The sequence below is a fragment of the Kogia breviceps genome, chromosome 2 (assembly GCF_026419965.1).
Source record: "Kogia breviceps isolate mKogBre1 chromosome 2, mKogBre1 haplotype 1, whole genome shotgun sequence".
NCBI lineage: Eukaryota > Metazoa > Chordata > Mammalia > Artiodactyla > Physeteridae > Kogia > Kogia breviceps.
The window spans coordinates 25071973-25096271 of record NC_081311.1 but is presented as its reverse complement, the minus strand read 5'-3'; the positions used below and the strand labels follow the sequence as shown (position 1 = coordinate 25096271).

Here is a 24299-nt window from a genome sequence, read left to right as displayed (position 1 = left end):
AGAATAAAGAGAACAGGAGCCATGATGTTTAAAGAAACAATGAGGGAGGATTTTTTAAAGACACAATAAAGCATGAATACTCAAGATTCAAAGGGTATAACAAGTGTTGAGCCAGCCCAGGTCTAGAGAAAGAAATGTCGAGAAACTGAGGAACCAAATCCTAAACATTTCTGAAGAGGAAAAGAGTATCACAAAAATAGAATTAGACTAATAGAAGAACTCACGTCAGCAACACTGAATGCAAGAATACAATGGATCAATAGCTTTGGATCAAAGTTTTAAGTGAAAGAAAAACTTTGAATCTCTAATTTTATAGTCATCAAACCAACATTCAAGTGTGAGGTCAAAATAGAGTCGAGTCATTTGTAAAAATTCAGGGGCTCAGAAAGTTCACTAATACCGATCTCTCTGAAAGGATTATTAAGGACGTACTGAAGCCAGAGGGAAGGTAGGCAGAAAGACTTATTAGGTCTAAATAAGATTTACACATTTTTAAGAGTTTTTAAAGGTACCAATTTAAACTATAATTCTAAATGATATCAATGAGAGAAAGTGGGGAAGCAGAAGGAGATGAAAACGTAAAAACTGAGAACAATAAGCATACAGGGGCTCTTATCTGGAGGGCAGATATGGTATGATACACGCTAAACCAGAGCTTCTCCAACTTTAATGTGCCTATGAATCACCTAGGGATCTTGTGAAAATAGCAGATTCTGATTCAGGACATCTGGAATGGGGTCAAGATACCAGGTGGTGTCGATGCTTCTGTGCTCTACACCATTGAGTAGGAAGGCACCAGGTGATGTTAAAAAAAAAAAGGAGGTCAAGCATGTGAGTTCGAATTTTATAAAAAGAATATATTTATGACTCCCGAAATAGTTGAAAAAAAAGAAAAAAAATGCACAAGCAATCCGAGCAGATAGGAAAGAGGGAAAAAGAAAAAAACTTGGAAATAGGTTAAACAGAAAGCCCGAAATCAAATGGAAGGAATTATGTGTAAACATATCAATAATTATAATAAACGTGGCTAAACTCACCTATTAAAACTCTTAGATAGGATTTAAAGAAAACAATCCAGCTATATACTGATTAGAGCACAGAAGAAACTTGGAAATAAAGCAATGGAAAAAGATACGTAAATAAGTGCTAGCGAAAGGAAATACAGCAAAAAATATTAATATAAAAAATCAAGGGGCTTCTTTGGTGGTACAGTGGTTAAGAATCCGCCTGCCAACACAGGGGACACGGGTTCAAGCCCTGGTCCAGCAAGATCCCACATGCCATGGAGGAACTAAGCCCGTGAGCCACAACTACGGAGCCTGCTCTCTAGAGCCCACGAGCCACAACTACTGAAGCCCGTGCACCTAGAGCCCGTGCTGTGCAACAAGAGAAGCCACTGCAATGAGAAGCCCACGCACCGCAACGAACAGTAGCCCCCACTTGCCGCAACTAGAGAAAGCCCGCGCACAGCAACGAAGACCCAACACAGACAAAAAAATTAATAAATAAAATAATAATAATAATAATAAAGTTTTAAAAATCAAAATGTAGAGTTAAGAACATTTAAAGAGACAAAGTTGAATATTCATAAGGATAAAAGAAAATCTACCGAGGCAATCTGTCACGTACATTTTTGTATCTAACATACATATGATAAAAATACAAGGATAAATTGCCAAACTGCTAATCATATCCTAGAAAACAGTTTAAATAGCAAAAACATGAACTTTACTAACTTAACTAACAAAATTAGATTGATCTAATAGGAATTTAAAGAACATTTTACCTACCCTCCCCCTCCAAAAACCCAGAGAATAAATACTCTTTACAAACCCATGGAACACTCACAAAAGACCAGATACAAGACCATAGAGATAATCTCAACAAGCTTTATTTACTGAGCATAGTGAAATAAAGTTCAAAGTTAGCAACAGAAAGATATACAAAACAATCTATAAATAATAGACAAAACAATCTGGAAATTAAAAATAGAAAAATACATACACTCTTGTAGAAAACCCTTTGGTTGATATGTTCAAAATGGAATTAGAAATATTTACAACTAGGCAATAATGAGAAATTGCATATCAAAATCAGTGCAATGTAGTCAAAGTGGTACTCAGAGGAATACTTATGGCCACATGCATAATAGAAAAAAAAAGGAAATAAACCACATTTTCAACTAAAAAAAGTAACAAAATGAGGAAAAATAAACCTGAATGAAGCAAGGAAGAATGAATAAAATTCTAAATTGATCAAATCCTAAATTTATAAAATGTATAGGTATAAAATTCTGTATAATTTTCTCTTATAATAACAGAGTCAAATCAATAAAACTATACCTGCTTCTTCAAAAAAGTTAATAAAATAGAAATTCTGTTGGAAAGTGTGATCAAGAAAAAAGATAAAAGGCATAAACATACAACATTAGGAATAAAACAGAACTATAACTGAAAAATCAGAAGAGACTTAAAAATAGAATATTATATAATTTTATATTAAACATTTAGATGGACAATTTTCTAAGAATATAATTTATCAAATCTATACCTGAAAAGAAATAGAAAACTTGATAAGACTAAAGACCACAGAAGAACTTGACACAATCAGAAGAAATCAACTCTGCAACAGACATCAGGCCCAGATAGTTTTATATGTGTGTGGCAGGGGAGGAGGGCGTTGTTTATCAAACCTCAAAGAAAAGAATTCCCATTCTATACAAACTATTCCAGAGAGTGGGAAAAAAGGTAGAAAGCTACTCAAATCACTTGATAATGCTGATACCATAATTAAACAAAGAAAGTACAAGAAAACTAGACCAATATTATTTACAACTAGAAATAAAAAATTCTTAAATAAAATATTAGCAAATTGAATGTAGTGTACTGCTTAAAATGACCAATGTCTATCTGAAGAATACAAAGAATACAAGGCATTTGATAAATTTCACAATAAAATTCACAATAAAAACTCTTAGATTTTTAAAATATATCAGTTCACTTGACCCTCAGAGTAAATCAACATTGTTATTAGGAAAAACAAAAACAAAAAAAAACAACAAAAAGACTCTTAGAAAACAAGGTATAGAATGGCATTTCTTTACCTTGTTAAAGCTATCTAGCAGGAACTACAGCAGGCATCACACTTAAAGGTTAGAAGCATTTCCATTAAGGTTAGTAGATAAGCATGTCCACTGTCAATGACCACTATTACATTAGAAGCCTTTACCATAAGATAAGAAAAATAAATAAAGTAATATAAAGATTGATAAGAGACATGTGATATTCTGAAGATATGACAGTCTACTTAGTCCAAGAAAATCAACTGACAAAGCAATAGAACTAAAAAGAGAACTCAGCAAGGTGGTCATATATAAAATTAGTAACATTCATATCCAGTAGTATCCAATTAGAAAATGTTATAGAAAATATTCCACTCACAAAAGACCTCATAAGAGATGTATATAAAGTCACTTTTAGACTATAAAACTTCACTACAGAACTTGTTAAAAATTTGAATAAAGATATATATTTATTTATATGTAATATATAATATATAAGATTTATATATTTTATAAATATATACAATATATATGTATTAAATTTCAGAGATGGCAAACAAATTCTTCACCAAATCACACTGTAAGCAGTTATTCTCAATTAAAATCAAATCAGAGGTTTTTACAGAGCTCAACAAGCTAATTTAAAAATTCAGATGAAAAAGTAAGTGTGCATAAAGAGGCCAACATTTTCTGAAAGTGAAGAATGAAGGGAGAATTACTTTCAAGATATAAAAACATTTTATAAAGCTATAGCAATTAAAATAGTTGGGAATTGGCTAAGGAAAAGATCAATGCTCAATATCAGAACATAGAGTGTCTAGAAATAATTCCGTATTCATGGGAATCCAGGGATTGATGAAGGAGGCACTGCAAATCAGCGGGAAAAGGATGGTATATTCAATAAAAAGCATTGGTGAAATGTGCTATTTATTTGGAAAAATAAAGTTAGATCTATACCTCATATCCATTCACAAAATTAAATTACAGGTGAAATAAAGGAGTATCAGGAGAAAATACGTGAGATTTGGAAGCCTTTAAAAATCATGCACATAAAGCAAAAGCTATAAATGATCAATACACTTGGATCATAATTTTAAATTTTTGCATTTAAGAAGGTACAGTATAGGGACTTCCCTGGTGGTACAGTGGTTAAGAATCCGCCTGCCAGTGCAGGGGACACGGGTTCGAGCTCTGGTCCGGGAGGATCCCACATGTTGCAGAGCAACTAAGCCTGTGCACCACAACTACTGAGCCTGTGTTCTAGAGCCCACGAGCCACAACTACTGAGCCCACATGCCACAGCTACTGAGGTCTGTGCACCTAGAGCCCGTGCTCCACAACAAGAGAAACTAGCGCAATGAGAATCCTGCGCACCACAATAAAGAGTAGCCCCGGCTCGCCACAACTAGAGAAAGGCTGCACACAGCAACAAAGACCCAACGCAGCCAAAATAAATAAAATAAATAAATTTATATTAAAAAATAAATAAAAAGGCACAGTATAAAAGTTGAGACAGGGCTTCCCGGGTGGCGCAGTGGTTGAGAGTCCGCCTGCGGATGCAGGGGACGCGGGTTCGTGCCCCGGTCCGGGAAGATCCCACGTGCCGCGGAGCGGCTGGGCCCGTGAGCCATGGCCGCTGAGCCTGCGCGTCCGGAGCCTGTGCTCCACAGAGAGGCCACGGCAGTGAGAGGCCCACGTACCACAAAAAAAAAAAAAAAAAAAAAAAAAAGTTGAGACAAAACAGAAAATATTTGTAGTATATTGGGCTGAACCATGTAAAACAGCAATCTCATGTGGTTCAACTTAATAATAAGGCCTACCTCCAGATTTGCCCAATGCACGCCTCCATGCTCTTTTCCTCTTCCAGCTGAGTGGGATGATATCAAGCAAGGCAACCTTAGAAGCCATGTGCTAGAGACAGCAGAGTCTCTGTCTGCTTGGGTCTCTGAATGACTGCATGGAACAGAGCAGATGCTGACCTGAACACCTACCCAGATTGATTATATACAGAAGAAATAAACTTCTCATCCCTATGCCATTATATTTTTGCAGTTTGTTTGTTATCACAGCTTAGCTAACACTAATTATTATTTTAAAATATAAGTTAAAAATAAAAATAAAGAGCTTCTACAATCAACAAGAAAAAGACCAGAAACCCGATAGAAAAATTGGCAAAGGACATGAACAGGGAATTTATAGAAGAGGAAATTCAGTCTTCAGAGTTATGAAAAGATGTTCAACCTCATTAGTAATCAGGAAAACAAAAATTAAGGGGAGGAAATTACCAAAGAAATAATTAAAGAACATTTCCCAGACCTGAAAGAGAAAGGTTTCTTGTTAAAAGTGCTCCAGTGCCTAGCACATGAAAGAGACAAGAAAGCCCAAACAAACTAGGGTCCTGGTATGCAACAGAATGACACACTCAAACGGCATAAATGGGGAGAGGGACCTTTAAAACAGATTCGTTATGGTAAGGGAAATCAGCAAGGCATGATAAAGCATCTCAGGCGAGCAACCATGGGAAGCTATCACCACTCCCAGGTCTGAAAGGCAAGGATGGGAAGTGGTTACTAGAAACTGCGGAGATCAGTAGCTGTAGGAGAGGGCTAGCAGTCACTGCCAACTCATAACACCACAGAGAGGAAACTGGAGAAATAAAGACCATGACCGTATCTTCTCCTGCCCCTTGATCATCTGCTGATGCCACTCACTGTCTAAACCCAAACAGAAGACAGAGGCAAGAGAGCTCACTGATGCCATGCACAGAGGCCAGCCTCTTGGGGCTAGGAGCAGGGTGAAAAAGGGTGAAGAGTATGTCTGCACCAGCAAATCAAGAATATCCATCAAGGGCTTCCCTGGTGGCGCAGTGGTTGAGAGTCCGCCTGCCGATGCAGGGGACACGGGTTCGTGCCCCGGTCCGGGAAGATCCCACATGCCGCGGAGCGGCTGGGCCCGTGAGCCGTGGCCGCTGAGCCTGCGCGTCCGGAGCCTGTGCTCCGCAACGGGAGAGGCCACAACAGTGAGAGGCCCGCGTACCGCAAAAAAAAAAAAAAAAAAAATATATATATATATATATATATATATCCATCAAACGTATGAAGGTGCATATTGTAAAATTTCCAAACACCAGAGAAAAAGAAAGGATCCTGTAAGTTTCCAGAGATAAAAATCTGTTTACCTAGAGAACTGGGAATCAAAAAGATATTGAATTATCTAAAGCAAACACTGAAAGTTAAAAGACAATGGAGTAAGTCTTCAAAATTCTGAGGGTAAATCATTGTATTTGAGAAAAACCATGTCTCAAAAAATGTACCTCCTATGTACCCTTTCTCAAGAACAGAGCCAAAGCATTGTACATGTCAAGGGGGCAGGCACCACTCACACTGTATTACATTTGAATGACACTAGCACAGCTGCATGATAAATGATGTTCCCAAGTATGGGTCTGCACAGCAGTCCTGCTTAGAAAGCTACTGGAAGATGCACACCAAGAAGACAAAGAAAAACACACAGGACTCTGGAAACAGGGGCTCTAACTCAGGAGGCAGGTGAGGCAATTTCCCAGGAAGATGGACAAGAGAAGTCCCTAGAACAGCAGCTGTGTGCCTAGTCTAGAGAGCAAGATGCGTAGACTAGCACTGGAAGATAGAAAGCTCTAGAAGGGAGGTCTCACACACACACACACACACACACACAAATGCACTGACAGATTGATTACCTCAGGTATCTAGCATTTTGAGAGAGTTTGAATAGAAAGGCTTAATCTAAAACAAAGGCAATTATTAATTCCAGGAAAAATAAAGTTGTAAAAATGGAAATGTAATCATAATATACCATGTGGCTCAGCTTTGAAGAATATTTATATAACTATAATAGTGTACCTATTGAGTATTGATTTATGTGCCTACAGTAGTGGTGGAGGATGTAAAAGAACCTGAGTACTCATCTTCCATACCAGAAAGCCCATGGCGAGTGTCAAAATAGAAATATCAAGAAATAGCAGTATTAAGAAGACCATTACAAAGATGGAGGTAAATATCCAAACAAAAAGGCTGAAAGAACTGAAAACATTTACCTCATGATTGCAGGGATCATAGTGAAGAAAAGTAGAGCAGGTGCTGCTAGAAAAACATTTTTAAAAATTTATTATTTATTTTTGGTTGCATTGGGTCTTTGTTGCTGTGCACCGGCTTTCTCTAGTTGCGGTGAGCAGGGGCTGCTCTTTGCTGCGGTGTGCAGGCTTCTCACTGCGGTGGCTTCTCTTGTTGCAGAGCACGGGCTCTAGGTGCACGGGCTTCAGTAGTTGTGGCTCGGGGGCTCTAGAGCGCAAGCTCAGTAGTTGTGGCGCACGGGCTTAGTTGCTCCGCGGCATGTGGGATCTTCCCAGACCAGGGCTCGAACCCGTGTCCCCTGCACTGGCAGGTGGGTTCTTAACCACTGCGCCACCAGGGAAGCCCCCAAAACATTATTTTTAATTATGTAACTCTGTATTATTTAATTTGTAAAAATGTAAATGTATAACTTTAACAAAAATAAGTATTAAAGACAGTATTTGGGGAAGACAGGGAAGAAAACCACTGTTTATATGTTTTATGGTATGATACAAATTATACCCTATTAAAGTGCCCCAGAAAACTAAGGTTACAGGCAGAGAAAAAAGTGGGGTGTAGTGTCTCATGCTGGGTTGAACAAAATAAAGTTCAAAACATAATTTTAGACCAAGGGCCAAACGTATTAATATATGGAATCGCAACACTTACAGTTTTAGCAAGTGCTTTGATTCCTCTTTTTATCTCTTTCCTTTTGTTGGAAAACAGTTTAACCTCATTTTTGATGGCCTGGAATGGAGAAAATACATCATTTAAACAAGCAACAGGGACGGTAGCGAGATGACAGATACATATGTACATACTTAGATACACAGATAGCAGTTTCCTAGAAACAGAAATAAGGAAAAAAAAATAAAGACTAATAATACAAAGTGTACATGAAATAATACCACTGCAATACTTTGCTTAAGTCTAAACTGCTACTATGTAAGTGGCCACTGAAGCAACTTGGAACTGAGGTCAATGATAAGGCCAACAGAAAGAAAATAATTTAGTGAAAAATTAAAGAACAGTTGATAACAGAAAACTAGTCTGCTATTTTATTGGGAACTTGAGTGAGACTAGATAAGCAGGCTAAATCCAGACACAAGCTGCCACCTATGTCACCTTTCTGCACATCAGAAGCCACAATGTCTCTTCTGTTCCGGGCCCACCCCTTTTATTTAAGCCTACCTTGCAGCATCCCCCCAAATGTACTTCAGCATGAGGTATCTTAGTTCATTGTTTGCTTTGGCCTACCTGGACACTTTTCTCGGGTTTCATATTAGCCTAAGTACAGCACTTAAAGCTCATATAACTTAATCTAAAAGACTGGGCCGTGTTTAGTGTGTTTGCCTGCTTTCAGGGAAGGTACACTTATACGATATAATGGTCTGCCAAGTAGTATCTCTTTCCACTTTCTAACTTTCCAAGGGGTTTCACAGGAAACTAATCTATTTGGCACCCCTACCAAGTATTATTTCAAACTTCTCTCATGTTTTATAAATACCTCTTGGCTTTTTTGTTGTATCCAGGGAATTTCCGCCGTATTATCAACTTTGACTAATTCCTCTTGTAATGAGCCAGCGCTTAACATCACATTCTCATTTTTCTTAGAAGAAGACAGACATATCTTAAATTAAAAATTCATCAAGTTCTCCTCCTACCCTACTTCATTTAATTGCTTTGAATCCCTCTTCACTTGTTGCATTTTAAAATATACTACCAAACATTTTGCCTGCTCAAGATGTAATGTTTAGTTAATTTTATTCCTTCCATTCTGTGCTTATATCAGTCACACTTTTCACTGAGAAAGTATCAATGATCAGACAGGTCACACGATCACCAGATCACTCTTGGCCTTCTTCCTGTTACTGTAGACCAAATGCTGCTGCCTATCAAGGCCTGCCCCACCATTTGTGCTTAGGATCTTAATCTTTTCCTCCTTCTTGAAGTCTTTGCATTTAAAAAAATTTCCATCACCCTTCTGCATCATCCATTTCTGCCTTCTACTGAATCTTTCCCTACAGTATCTAAACATGCTCTGGAATCTCCTGTCCCAGGAAAGCTACTCTCCACTGACCACCACATTCCCCTTTAGCTGCCACCCTATTTCTGTGCTCCCTTTGCAGCAAAAAATCTTGAAAGAGTTTGGAATGTCACACTCTGCTGGTTCTCCTGCAACCTCACTGGCTGCCCCTTCTCAATCTCCTTCGCCTCCCTGAATTCTTCTTCTGGAGTTCTAGAAGTTGCTCTATCTTGGTCCCCTTCTGTTTCTCACCATCCACTCTTCCATGATGATTTTACTCAGTTTTATGGCTTTAAATTCCATTCATATGCCCTTGACTCTCAAATCAACATCTCGAGTCCTAGACTCTCCCCAGAACATCTACACAATGGCGTACTTGGTATCTCGCTTGGATGTCTAACAGTATTCTCAAGCTCAGTCCAGAGAACTGATTTTAGATTCCCTTCTTTCTCCCCACAGTGGCTCCTCTCCCCACAGTCTTCCCCTTCTCTGTGAATGGTACCTTCTTCTACATAGTTCTTCAAGTAAAAAATCGAGGAGTCATCCTTAAGTCCTTTCTTTCCCTTTCCCTCTATGTCCAATTCATCAGAAGTTCTGTCAACTCTACCTCTGCAAACTGCCTGGAAACTACCACCTCTCCACAACACTCTTACACCTCTATCACTGGTACCTAAGCCTTCTAACTCCTTCTCTGCTTCTACTCTTGTACCCTACAGGAATCATTCTCCACACAGCGAAAGTAATCATTTCAAAAACGTAAATAAGATCTTGTAAACCCTCTGCTCAGAACACCTGAATAGGTTCTCATTACATGTAAAATTATGTCCAAATGCTACCTGCTTTACAAAGCCCTTCTTTCCCTGTTTCTTTCCCACCTCCAGGACCTTATCCCTTACCACTCTCTCCCTTGCTCACTTCAGCTGCACAGGCCTTTTTTAGGTCTTCAAACATGCCAAACTCTTTCTCCCCCTGCCCTGATTGCTTGCCCCTCCCCCATATATTGGCACATTTCTTTTAAGTCAGATCACAGCCTTTCTCCGTGGAGGGGCTATTCCAGCCGAACACTATCACACCAAACCATTTTTATTTGGTAAATAGATCTTGTTACTACCTAATTTTTTCTTATTTATTTGATTATTTATCTATCTCTCTCTGCTCACACCCAACCCCCAATTAGCAGGTAAGCTCCATGAAAGCAGAAACTTTTCCTATCTTTTCATGCCTGTATCCCCCAGAGTCCAGCACTTTGTAGGCACTCAATAAATATTTGTTAAATGATTGAGTGAATAAATGTTCTCTGGTTAGACACATCCTAAATAATGTATGTGATGTAAAAGTATAGAGAGACTAGTTTGAATAATTGCCAGAATTGTAGTAGATTTTTTTTTTTCAAGCAAGCCCAGACAGATCTTGTACTATGGTTTAAATGAGATCTGAAATGTGACATTTGTGATTGCTCTGAGAAAGGCTCAATATTTTCTCTTAACTGTAGTGCATGCTCTTTTTGAAAATCATGAGGTATCTGGATAAAGAGGAATATTACTAAAATATCTGCTAAAAGAAAACCACAAACTGAAAACTGATATCTGATTTAGGAAGGAAGGAAAGAAGGAAGGAAAAAAGAAGGAAAGAGGGGCTTCCCTGGTGGTGCAGTGGTTAAGAATCCACCTGCCAATGCAGGGGACAGGGGTTCAGGCTCTGGTCTGGGAAGATCCCACATGCCACGGAGCAACTAAGCCCGTGAGCCACAACTATGGAGCCTGTGTTCTAGAGCCCACAAGCCACAACTACTGAGCCCGTGTGCCACAACTCCTGAAGCCTGCACACCTAGAGCCCATGCTCTGCTACAAGAGAAGCCACTGCAATGAGAAGCCCGTGCACCACAAGGAATAGTAGCCTCCACTCGCCGCAACTAGAGAAAGTCCGTCTGCACGCAGCAACGAAGACCCAACGTGGCCAAAATAAATAAATAAAATTTTTTTTAAAAAAAAGAAGGAAAGAAAGGAGGGAGGGAGGAAGGAAGGAGAAAGAAAACTAAAGTGAAACTCAACTGCATGTTCAGGTTCTGATCCCAAATCCAAGGAATCTTTTTTTGCTATACTTAAATAATCATTCTCCTTGTCCATGGTATTCTTCAGGTAAGTTGAAAGTTGCTGGCTATATTCAAGAATTTCACCGGCTAAGTTTCCTCCAAACTGCCTATATTAATAAAAAAGAAAACACATAGGCTACAAAATCACAATTTGAAAAAGACACATTTAGCAGTATTATTTCCAGATACCTAACCATTTCTATGCAAAGAAATATGTGTATAGTTCTCTGCAGTGCCCTGTAGTTATTAGAACTCTGCTTCTTAGGGGACAGTACTTTCATGGGCTCCAGGACATGACAAACTTCTTGACCTCCCTGGGGTCATCTCTCTTCACACTGCCCCCATACTCTTACCCTACATGCCCTCTGTACCCATCGGCCCCGGTCATTGCGCAGAAGAGCCACTGCTCTGGTTGAACCCTGAGATAGTAGGTGCTGTGCTGCTTCACATATATAACCACATTACCACATTCAGTCCTCATAGCCCCCACCCCACACTCAGGAAAGTATTATTACTTCCACTCAATACACCAGGGCATTTCAAACTTCAGGCACATCAGCATGGCCCAGATTCCTGGGCCCCACCCATAGAGATTCTGATTCAAAAAGTCTGGATGAGGCCCAAGAACATGCATTTCCAACAAGCTCACAGGCGCTGCAGATCCCACCTTGAATAACATGGTTACAGATGATTTAGAGGGGTTGTCAGGTGCCTAAAGTCACAAGTGCCGGACCAAGTTTTCAAACTCAACTTTTTTTGAGTCAGAGGTCCATGAGACTAACTGCCAATGGAAGGAAATGTCCTCACTGCCGTAGTAAACAGGGCTCCAGCACGTTTGCTGTTGCCTGAGATGCTATGTGATCCCTTACTACAAAGAATGCATTAGGATTTATATAGTGAGATACAGGTTAGTGTTTTATTCAGGATTCCACATATAAAATTGACATGATGATACAGTCAGTCATCAAATGGGTCTTTGAAATAAGTGGTGACCAAAATTGCTATGATATAGAATCTCCATAATATGTAACATTTCACAATGTCACTGAGATACGCCATGTTTTATTATTGTTTTGCTCACAGGAGGCGCCGTGAAATAGTATTTTTGTGGAAATGAATTGCACATTGACTAGTGACGTGCATCGGCAGATCAAACAAGGTAACATTTCAAGTCCAGGGTGTCACCTTCATGTTCTCTATGCCCTGGACATTATCTGTATGCTTGGCTAATATTTGTTTATTTAGGATTTTAATTTTACTCTAAGCAAAGTCTAAATAATTTAATATTGTCTAGGCAAAGTCTAATTAGGAAAGTAAACGTGTATGTGTTTACAGATACCTACATACCTATGTCAGGTTTTTTAGGGATAAATAGGAGTTTTAAAAATGATCTGCTGTTCAGAATTGTCCTCATTCCCTGTGCTCCTCCAACAGATGTTATGAAAGGGAGGACTGGTCACTTCATAGGTCTTAACTGGGTCTTTTTATTTTTTGTATTTTGATGCTTTGACATCTGGAGTCTTGCTAATAACCTTGGAGGAAATGCCCCTCCCAGGACCAGCAATTCATAGAGATGGTAAACAACTCATCTGGAGCTCACCTTTCAAATGCAAACCCACCAACTCAGAGCCCACATCCCCAACCAAATCCTCTATTGCGCTTTCACACTTGGGGCCACTATTTCTATCCTAGTCATCCCTGGGTCAAGTACCAGAAAACTAGCAGCAGCACCTATGGCCCAGAACCCACTGAAATTATCCAAACTAGTCAATCCTAAACCTGCCTGCTACTCCCCATAGAACCCATAATGAAGACACTTGCCCACATTTCCCTGCTCCCTCTACCTCTTTACCCTCCCCGGTGCTTCCCCATGTGCCCCACCCCCCCATAGCATGGCATATCCCCTCCTCTTGATATCATTAGTATAACAATCTTTTCAATGGCAGTTGTCTCCTGTCGTGTTGGCCTTGCTATTACCTAAATAACAAAAACATCTTTATTTTAAAACATCGCATCATGTGAGGTTGCTTATTGTATACTGTACTTACCTCCATCTCAGGTTAACAAGGGTGCTGTCATCCTTCCCATTCACCAGAATGCTTTGTCCATCCATTGAAATTCTCACCGATTGAATTCCATGCCCCTGGTGAGAATGACTCCGACACTGAACAAATGTTTCCTTAATAGTTTTAGGAACAAAGTGCAGAAATTACAAATGCGATTCTACCACATGGTTTTTCTAAGGGGGTTATGTGCACTTTTGCTTGTGGATAAACCTTTTTCTATTTGTTAACAGCATTTTAGTTGGTATGGAGTAGCCTCTTACTAATACACAGCACTGAAAATTCCTAGTACAAAATACATTCACCAGTACTGGTTTGTTCTCCCTTCTGTGTAATATGGAAGAAGAGGGATTATTAGCATCAATTTATAATAGGAAAATCAGACACAGAGAGGTGAATGGACTTGCTGAAGACTACGAGAAGGGGCCTTGAGCAAGCAGTGAGGGCAAATTCAGATGCCTTCAAGGATTAGGCAAGTTCCCTTTCTGTGCAGAGAGGCTGAGTGTGATGAGAGAAGGTGATGGGCCCTGTGAAGAATGACGGAGGATACCAATTAAACCAGTTTAATTAGAACCTGAACAAATCACTAATTGGTACACAGTGCAATGGTTTACCCTCTTTGACTAAAAACTGAGATTTCTTTGTCACACTAGTTATCAACCATGATGCCTTTAAAAAATTTTTAATTTTTTGAATAGGCAATACATTCAAATGTTTCAAAATTTAAAAACTATAAAAGAGTATGCAGTGAAATCTCCTTCCTGCCCCCACTCCCCAACACCTCCCAAAGGCAATCAATATTATTAGCACCTTCAATATCCTTTCAGGGTTTTTTAATGTACATAAACAAATTTTTATACAAACAATTTTTAACATAAATTGTAACATAATACATATATTACACACCTTGCCTTTCCTCCTTAACAATATATCTTGGGATTCTTTCCATACCGTTTCATAAAGATTTCCTCATTCTGTATTACAGCATAATATTCCATACTTTATTTATATACTGTTTATGTACCATTATTTATTTATCCAGTCCTCTGATGATGGACATTAGGTGGCTTTTACAAACAGTACTGCCATGAATAACCTCCTATATGAGGTACTTTGCATAGACTCACCCAGAAAAACTCTGACGTCTTGCCACTATCACTTGTAGCATACATTTACAAATCATTTGAATAAGAGACAGTGTAGCAGTTTGCACATTGTTCACCTAAAAATAATTTCTAAGGGATTTAAGATTTTTCCTATATAATAATAATATCACCTTTGCCCAACTATATTCCAAATATGCTTTCTTGCACAAGTGAGCAAGGAGAGCTGGATATGCACAGCCAGGGCCCAGTTTACCTGTGGTCCCATGGGAGAGTGTCATGCGGGGTGATTGTGATGCTTTGGGTGTGTGGGGTAGATCCCTGGGTAAAAATAACTGACCAAATTAAATTAAATTGATAACCAGCACTACTTGGTTTCAAAACCTAGAAAGGGATCTTTCACTTCTTTGGGAGGAGAAACTATTTTCATTTTTTCAGAGATCTGAGAAAAATGGAAATCAGAAATGGTAATGGTACTGGTGACATCGACATCTGCAAGTGATAGGGGAGGACTCAGTAAGGGCCACACCCTTCTCTCTTATGCTCTTCTAGCATCACATGAAGAGTCAGGTGGGGGGGTGGCAGCAACCAGCCTAGAGGCCCTCCAGGCCAGGGAGCTAGCCGTAATCAACCCTAGGTTTGCACAGCAATTACTATTTCTTATAGAAGTTTTGCGTGTACCCTCTCAACAGCTCTCACCAGAATCCCACAGGGTGAGAGCAAGCAAGGCTTCCCTAAAATTTCAGAGGAGCAGCTGAAGCTCAGTGAGTTTCCAAGACACACAGTAAGTGGTGATGGAGCTGGGCTGCAGCTCACCTACTGTATCCCAGAGCCATGTTCCTTCTTTGCAAGATCTCAGTCTATTTGTTGGCATTTCCTCCCTTAGAGACTCAAACCTTAGCACATAAATACACCCAGCGTTGGAATCAGTAACAGCATTAGGTCTAAATAAGTTGTGAGTCAATTTACTTAAGAGTTCCAATTCCTATTGTAAGAGCTTTTGTTCCTTATATGAGATCAAGACACACATCCCATAACTGGAAAAAAACAAAGGAGTTTACCAAAGTATGAATATCTCGGATACACAGAATTCCACATTTAGCTATTGTTATGAGCCACAATCCATGTGGAGACAGAGAGAGCATTCCAGGTCCATATTGTTTGCTTGGTACTTTTTGGTATGACTTAAGAATGCAAATACCACTATGTTCCTGCCAAAGAAAATGACCACATTATAGAAAAGATCAGGGGAGCGGTACCTTGGGGTTCGCATTTGAGCATATAGTCAGATTCAAATCCAAAAACACTGTCATTGGAAATAAACTGATACATGATAAAGTGGGCACCTGTATTTGCACCACATTTTCCATCTCTGATTGCAAGTAAAAGTTTGTTTTGTCCAACTAAGAAAAGTCTTCTTTGTATGTTAGCTACCATTAAAAATCCCAGCCTACAACTGACAATCTTTATTTCTCACTAATCCATTTCATATACCTCTGTGCTCAAGTCAAAATAAATGAGTCAATTTCCCCCCATGTTTCTCATGTATGCCCACCTTCAAACCTCTGCATGTGTTGTGACTTTTGTCTGGAATGCCCTTTCCCATCCCATCCCCACCAATTTGGCCCCCCTCCCTACATCAGGAAGCCCACCTCCCTGCCAAGATTGCATGCAATATTTCTCATGTCTAAATTTGACTTATTCTTCAAAGTCCAGTGCAAATATTACTTCCACCAGGAAGTTTTTCTTGAATCCTCCTTACGATAAACCATTTCTTCCGTCTCTGAATGTCTTTGTCTCAGACCTTACTGACATTGTCTACTCTGGGATAGAAGCCCTTTGATTGAAGGATTTAGAAAAGCAAGGGTGATAGATAATCTGGGTCAGTATATGTAGCAGGAAATGACACAGTATGGGAGAAGTTTGAAGAGAGTATGATGAAAGGATGCCAGAAACATAGTTTAGGTATTTTGTGCAATTTTCTTTAGGACTCAGGTACAAATTTCCACCGAAAATCATCAATCCTGTAGCTCCTGACACCTGTGGAATAGATTTTCTAAAGATAGATTTTCAAAAAATAGTTTTGAAAGGCACTAAACTAATATTGTGTCATCTGCACTTTTATCTGACAAGTACGATGTTGTAAGTGTGAGGTTGCTCAAATGTATTTTATGATGAATTAACAAATCATGCTAACATATATCTAATTCAAAGAAATTATGTTATAATAAAGACATTTGTTAACTAGACTAGAGTGTTAAAGCATCGATCACGTCTAATTAATATGATGTGTCAATCTTGACGGCTAAGAAAAATGATAGCACGCTTAAGTTTTGGCATACTTTTTCAGGAAGAAGATAGCTGCAGATGTATGGCACTTGGTTACAGAAGCCATATATTCGGTTACTTTGAAAGTTCAAGACAGCTGAGGACAGAGTGTGCTCTATCTCATACACGAACTTATGAATGAATGCATCTCTCAGCCTCCCTCGTTCATCAGCAAAGCTTGCAGAAACTATAAGATTTGGGGAAGAAGAGAAATCACTTGCACCATATATTGATTTTATTGTTTTTAAATTGTTATGAAAACTATGAAAAGCAAAATTAAAAAGTTAAATGCTCAACTAATGCAGAAACTATTAGGAGATAAAAATGATTGGAAAGCAACTTGGCTCTGTTAGAAATACTTGAGTATTAAATGACTAGTAGTGAGTTAAATATCTTTTATAAAGCCTTGGTTAATTTTATCAGTTAAGTAGAGACACAGCATTAAAAGAAACTCATGATGGTCTAGAGAGTCTTAATTAAGACACAAAGGTACTTTGAGGTTTTTGACTCTCTTATACTCTATAATTATATATTTGCAAAATAGCTACCCACATATATTTGTTATCTATTGATAAAACAAAGAAAGTGTCTATTTTATCAGACCTTTTTATCCCGAAAGCTTTCTTTATAATTTTATCAGTGAAAGTAACTACACAGTAACCTATCTGAATTTGACTATGTATATTTAAGGCTACAAAAAAGAGACATCACAAAATGACAAATCAGTTTGACAAAAGTGACAGTTGATCCTGCTTTTTCTCTGATAATAAGACAGATTCATATGAATGACAGGACCCAGAGGAAAGTCCACATTTCACGTTATTTAGCAGCCACATCAATTTCATTTTGTAAGACACAGAAAAGGTGGTGGCCATTTTAAACTCTTCACATGTTAAAAGGAAAAAAAATGCTATCACCAGGAAAAAAAAAAAAAAAAAGAAGGATAGCTATAGCAGCTACTCAACTGGATGCCCAGGACAGAATTTGTTGCTCATTTTTTTCTTTACCTTGTGGTAGTATTTTAGGCAGAGTAAATATTTCCAGCCTGCTTCTTCCTGTTTCTGGAAGTGGGGAAAGCACCATCACTTCTACTACATCTGTTTCCAAAGGAGACACTGTGGATATTTGTAAAATGCCTTTGTCCACCTCTGAAAGCAAATGGAAATCAACACAAGTCATAGTTGATAAGTTTATAGAATCTTTTATACTCCCAGGTAAGATATCACATTATAGAACTGCCTTCACTAAATCTTTAGATACAAATTTATTTACTGGATATTTAAGTGACCTTTAAACATAAGGGATGGAAACATTTTTGATGAACAGATGGGGGCTTCTCCACATTAGATGTCTGGCTTGGCAGATTCAATCCAGCTCGGTTGGACTCAGCTTCTTTCCAGCCAGAGACGCCTCCATAGTCTGCCATGTCCACCCCACTCAGCAACACCTGCACGCTCTGGCCTCTTTTTTTTTTTTGGTGCTACGTGGGCCTCTCACTGTCGTGGCCTCTCCCGCTGCGGAGCACAGGCTCCGGACGCGCAGGCTCAGCGGCCACGGCCCACGGGCCCAGCCGCTCCGCGGCATGCGGGATCCTCCCGGACCGGGGCACGAACCCGCGTCCCCTGAATCAGCAGGCAGACTCTCAACCTCTGCGCCACCAGGGAAGCCCGCTCTGGCCTCTTGAATGTCCACTCCAGCCATCTGCCCATTCCCGATACTGAATAAACTCCGGCATCAGTGTTCTTTGCATTTGTAGTCAAGGTTTTGCGGGTGTGGTGGGATTACACATGCCTGTGAGTTTGTCCTCCAGAAACCCAGGTAATCTGACCTCTGCAAGGTGCTTGGGGCCTACCTTGGATTCTCTCCAGATTCACTACTGCCACTCTCCCCAGGGACTGTTCAGCATGTGTCCACTTTCTCAGGCCCCATCTCAGCCCCTCCTCCCCTCAAGTGTTCACTGGATGACCTTTCCTCTTACTTAATGAGGAAGACAGAAAACATCTGACACAAACTTGACCTCAACTTTCTTATCTTGAATCTCACATTTTCTCTCTGTTCTCATCTTCCTGCTTCATTTCTTGACATTTTTGTGGGAACAAAATGTAACCCCTTCCATCTGTAATTTTGAGCCCACACCTCCAATATCCTATTACACCATGTGCTATCAATTACCTCTTAATTTTCTTGTGTCTTGTTTGGCTTCCCCTATTCAGTCCTCAAGACTCCCCTATCTTCAAATTAGGACCTTCCTTCAACCCTGCTAATTCTAATTCTCTTTTAGAAGTTACTAATTCTCTTTTCTCCACTGCAAACTTCTAAGAACAGAAGTTTCTACTTACTGACTTCCTTTTCTGACCTCCACTCCCTCCTGAACCTCTTTGTCTCTCTGTTCCAGAGGAGTAGGTGTCCCTGGGCTCACACATTGACTGCCTCATCCTAGCCCTCACCCCACTCACACTTCTGCCACAATCCACCCCTTCACATAGCCTTCCTTCTTCAAGATCTTCCTGGAGTGGGTGACTCCCAGTTCTCTCTTTGCTCTGGCCCATCCTTATTTTTCTTCACTGCCTTGTCTTCCTCTGCTCACAACTTCAGAGTAGGTAGCTTTTCCCATCCCACACTCTGACTGACCAGATATGTTGAAAAATGTAACATTTAGGCAGGACTGGTACCCATTCTGAGGTCAGCCATAGGTCCTACCACACTCCATATCATCTAATTTACATATTTAGGTTACCTGTTTGACCTCATTAAACAACTGGATTTGCTTCAACTCTTTTTTTTTTTTTCTTTTTGCTGCCTCTCACTGTTGTGGCCTCTCCCATTGCGAAGCACAGGCTCCGGACACGCAGGCTCAGCAGCCATGGCTCATGGGCCCAGCCGCTCCGCGGCATGTGGGATCTTCCTGGACCGAGGCACGAACCTGTGTCCCCTGCATCGGCAGGCGGACTCTCAACCACTGCGCCACCAGGGAAGCCCTCAACTCTGTCTTAAACCATCTCATCAGCTTCCAGGATTTCAAGATCAGAATTCTATCATTAAACTTTGAACTACAGATCTTCATTTCCAAATTTATGGTAAGGATTCCCAAATGAAGAGTTTATTGGCTTCAACTCTACAGAGCTTGTCAGCTCACCCTATCTCTCTACCTCCATAACTTTCTTTTTCCCTGAGTTTTTACTTCAATTGATGACAGCACAAACTTCCATCATCCAGGTTAGAAACTTTGGAGTCATTGCTGATCACTCCCGTTCACATATAATCAATTATCAAGTCCTACCAATTCCATCAATCAGAGCTGTCCCCTCCTTTCTCTTCCCATGACTGCTGCATGAGCTCGTACATTGTGGATAAGAGCACAAGCCCTGAAGCCGGTCTTCCTGAGTCTGAGTCCTGGCTCCACCACCACCTACCTTCATGGCTTTGAACAAATACTTAACCTCATTGTACCTCAATTGTCTTATGTTTAAATTGGGCATAACAGTAGTCTCTACCTCATAAAAGTTGTCTGTAAGAATTAAATGAATTAACACGTGCCAAGTACTTAGAATACTGGCTATCACATGGTAAGGAATCCCTCAATAAATGTTGGCTATTGTTATGATTAATATCATTTCTTGCCTAAGTTACTATAATATTATAGTTTCCTAACTCGTCTTTTTTATTCCATTCTCTTGCCTTTCTGCTCCAGCCTTCACAGTGATGCCAGAGTCGTCCTCTAAAAACCAAGTCAAATCACACCAGTCCCATCTTGAAAACATCTGATGATGTGTCATTAACTACAGAACAAAGTCCAGACTCCTTGGAATGATGTTCAGCATGCTCCACTTTCTTTCAGACTTTGTCACCATGATCATCATCTAGTAAACTCTTATTTACCTGTTACACCAGACTTCTTACCATTCCAAGTGTCTTTGCTCAAACTTTTGTCCCAAGCTAGAATACCAACAAGCCCCATCCTCCACTACTTTAAGTCTTTGGAAAACTCTCCCCCAGTCCTCTGTGCCACCCCATCACTTCCACTCCTTTCTTCACGCATGGCAGAATTAATTGCTTCTTCCCCTGAGCCTACACAGATCTCTGCTATTCCTCTTCCACTAAATTGTCTCCTTGACCTTTCCATGCTCCCACAGAGCCTAGGTTCAGCATCTTACACCTAGCAGGCACTCAATTTTTAAAAATCAATACATAGATTTTAAAATATACATACATATTTGGTATGTAAAGCCAGAAATAAAAGTATTAGTTCTTATTATTTATCACCTAAGTGCTACCTCACCTACCAAAATCTGTGGTTTACCTGGGCATTTGGATGCACATTACTGCAAAAGCTGGATGTCATTTTGTTTAAAGAGGAAACTCTAAAGATGCATGGAACAAAACTTTCTTTAGATATCTTAATTAAATAGAGATCAAATGTTATTTAAAAAGTATTTTAGGGATAAACCAACCCAACGTTCCTTTGTAGTAACATTCGAAACATTTAGCCATTTCATTAATTCATTAATTGATTCAAGAAGATTTATTTACCATCAACTATGTACCGAGTACATGTACCGAAACCTCTAAATATGATGTGGGAATTCTCTTAAGTAACTTTGAACAGTTATTTAAATGTCTCTGTTTTAGAAAACATGCTACAAGTAATTGTTTCACCATAGCCCCATTTTCACAGCTTTAAATTCTTTGGAATAAAGTGACCAATATTTTAAGTTAATAAGTATTCTACGTAAATACCTATGAATCCAAGAATCTGAAATAAGCTTGAGGGTTTGGCATTGATAACAAAGACGTGTGCTTCTGATGTTCCAACTAATAGATACATTCCTCTCTGGTCATACCTAGAAAAGAAGAAATCTGATTATCAGATTCTACTTGTTTCACTAATAAGATGGTAGACAAATTTATTGAATGACAGCATGGAGATACATCCAAAACCAGTTAATCTTATGGTTTGTGATTTTTAATATTATCAGACCTTATAAAAGGCAAGTGATTATATATAAATGTAATCATTACATTCTAGGCTAATACTGTTTCCCAATTGCAACTTATAAGTACATGGTCAAGAAGATTCACTAAAAATGGGTAACTATTTCATCATAAGTAAATGAAATATGACAGTAAAGCTTTCTTAATATTTCAAGTGGACATAAGCAATTGTCAAATTAGTGATGAGTGGAACATTCCAATGCCTCTCAGTACCCATCCTAGCAGAAAGAGGAAGATTGTAGTGAAATGTTTCTATCCTTTCATCAAATTGGAACAAGTGGGAAATGTAAATTAGGGTAAGAGAGAAAGATCTGAAAAAGGAGCACCAAAAAATACAGTACAGAGGAGCAGAATGTAAATGGAGGGAGACTACAGATCCTTCCCCACTGAGCCAGAGGCAGCAGAGCTTGTAGGAACAACACAGATGGTGGAAACCCAGCTCCTCCTGGCACTAGTTGACTAATCTTGGGCAAATGCTTCCCCTAACCTCTCTGAACCTAAATTATCTCACTTGTGAAATAGGAACAAGCATAATACTTTTCTGAATGTGTGGCAAATATCATACTCAATAAGCCACAATGTGTGACAGCACCGCAAGCTGTAAAGCAGGGCATAAATGTCATTTCTTATTAATACTTTCTATTATGATATAACAAAAGAAAGAATAATAACATGAATCGAAATCCAATGCTCTATGCTGTCTTCTTAAAAGTATTGCTTCAAAAAATTTGAAATCAATTAAATGTCCATCAGTATACTATCTTTTAAAAATTATGGTATACCCATAAAATGGAATACTATGTAGCTGTAAAAAAGAATGAGGAAGGTCTTCATGTGTAGATAGAAGACTTTCTCTAAGACATACCTTTAAATGAAAAAAAAAATTGAGGTGCAGAACATTGTATATGGTTTGCTGCCCTGTAAGAGCTAAGGCAATGACTCTGGAGCCCAACTGCCTCGGTTCAAATCCTAAAACTTGCCATTTACTTTGTGTGTAATATTAATTATTATTTAAATTCTTTGTGCATCATCTTCCTTATCTCTAAAATGGACATGATAAGAATATCTATCTCATGAAGTTAATACAACAGGAGTGCTTGGCACACTCTAAATGTGATATGTATTCATATAATTAAAAGGAAGTACCTATCTTTTTTGCTTGTTTGTGAATAAAATATATCCAGAAAAAAGACATGAGAAATTGGTAATAGGCTGCCTCCAGCGAGGAGAACTGGGTATTCAGGGACAAGCGTGGGAAACTGTACCATACACTGCTCTGTACTTCTTGAAGGTAGAACCGAGTCAATATATTAATTTTCAAAACAACACATGTAAAACTTAAAATTAAAAGAAATTAGGGCTTCGCTGGAATTCTCAACAGAGAGGCCTGACAAAGTTGCTGCCAGAAGCAGGCATTACTTACAGAAGGTGCTGCACGGGTGATTCAGAGAGATAGGCCTTATGAACTGAGTGAGGGGATTCAACGTCCTGGATGTCAAGGAAGTGGACAAAGCCACCCTCGGTCCCCACGGCTGCAGAGAGGGAGGAGGGAGAGCAAGCCAGAACTGTTGCCTGTTTAAAATAAATACCATACAGAAACAGACTCACAGATATGGAAAACAAACTTGTGGTTACCAAAGGGAAGAGACAAGGAGGGAGGGACAAATTAGGGGTATGGGATTAACAGACACAAACTATTATACATAAAACAGATAAGCAACAAGGGTATACTGTAGAGCACAGGGAATTATACCTGCTATCTTGTAATAACCTATAATGGAGTATAACCTGCAAAAATACTGAATCACTATGCTGTACACCTGAAAATAACACAGTATTGTAAATCAATTACACTTCAATATAAAATAAAATAAAATAAAATAACCCCCCAGGTGCTCAACTTCACTGTGCCAGAAAATGAAACCTGCTCTCCCTCACATAAGAATTCTACAGTTTATTTGAAAAGCCTGCAGAACAAGAAGAGTGGCAAGTGTTGTGTGGTATTACAAATTATACACTCAACATTCTTCAGCTAATCGACAGCATAAGAAGTCACAGCAATCTGTACATCATACTCTTTTATCCTAAAATTAGAATGATAAAAATATAAGGAAACTGCTTGAACTTTAAACCATGGCTTCATTTTTATCTTTAAATGATTGTGAAATGATTATACCTGATAATAATGAAAAAGAAAATAAGAAATTTTAAATATATTCCTAGCATCTTTTGGACATCTTTATAGAATGTTAGCGATTTTTAAAAATCAGCATTCAACTGCTGGATAATGGTAGATCCTGAGATGCTGGCATAACTGAGGAAGACTTAAGAAAATAACTATTGAGTTGGCCAAAAAGTTTGTTTGGGTTTTTCCATAAGATGTTACAGAACTTTTTGGCCAACACAATATATCACTGGACCATGTGGCCTGTCACCAAAGAAATGCATCACAGATTCCTGCTTATGTCGCGATCATTTACAGAAGATGATGTCTAAGAGAATAAATTTTTTGTCATGATACTTAAGGAATCAGATTCATTCCT

At 39.0% G+C, this 24299-nt stretch overlaps 1 protein-coding gene across 1 annotated transcript in view; it reads right to left on the bottom strand.

Moving 5' to 3' along the window:
* Positions 1–24299, bottom strand: part of CFAP43 (cilia and flagella associated protein 43) — a 105459-nt gene that overhangs the window by 38413 nt on the left and 42747 nt on the right. The window contains exons 11-19 of the mRNA XM_059054358.2: positions 23180–23328; positions 21502–21605; positions 17772–17912; positions 16779–16951; positions 15498–15647; positions 13319–13449; positions 11230–11377; positions 8660–8761; positions 7822–7899 (exon numbers count right to left, since the gene is read on the bottom strand). Of these exons, the coding sequence (XP_058910341.1) occupies positions 7822–7899; positions 8660–8761; positions 11230–11377; positions 13319–13449; positions 15498–15647; positions 16779–16951; positions 17772–17912; positions 21502–21605; positions 23180–23328 (1176 nt within the window). The remainder of the gene's footprint in view (positions 1–7821; positions 7900–8659; positions 8762–11229; positions 11378–13318; positions 13450–15497; positions 15648–16778; positions 16952–17771; positions 17913–21501; positions 21606–23179; positions 23329–24299) is intronic.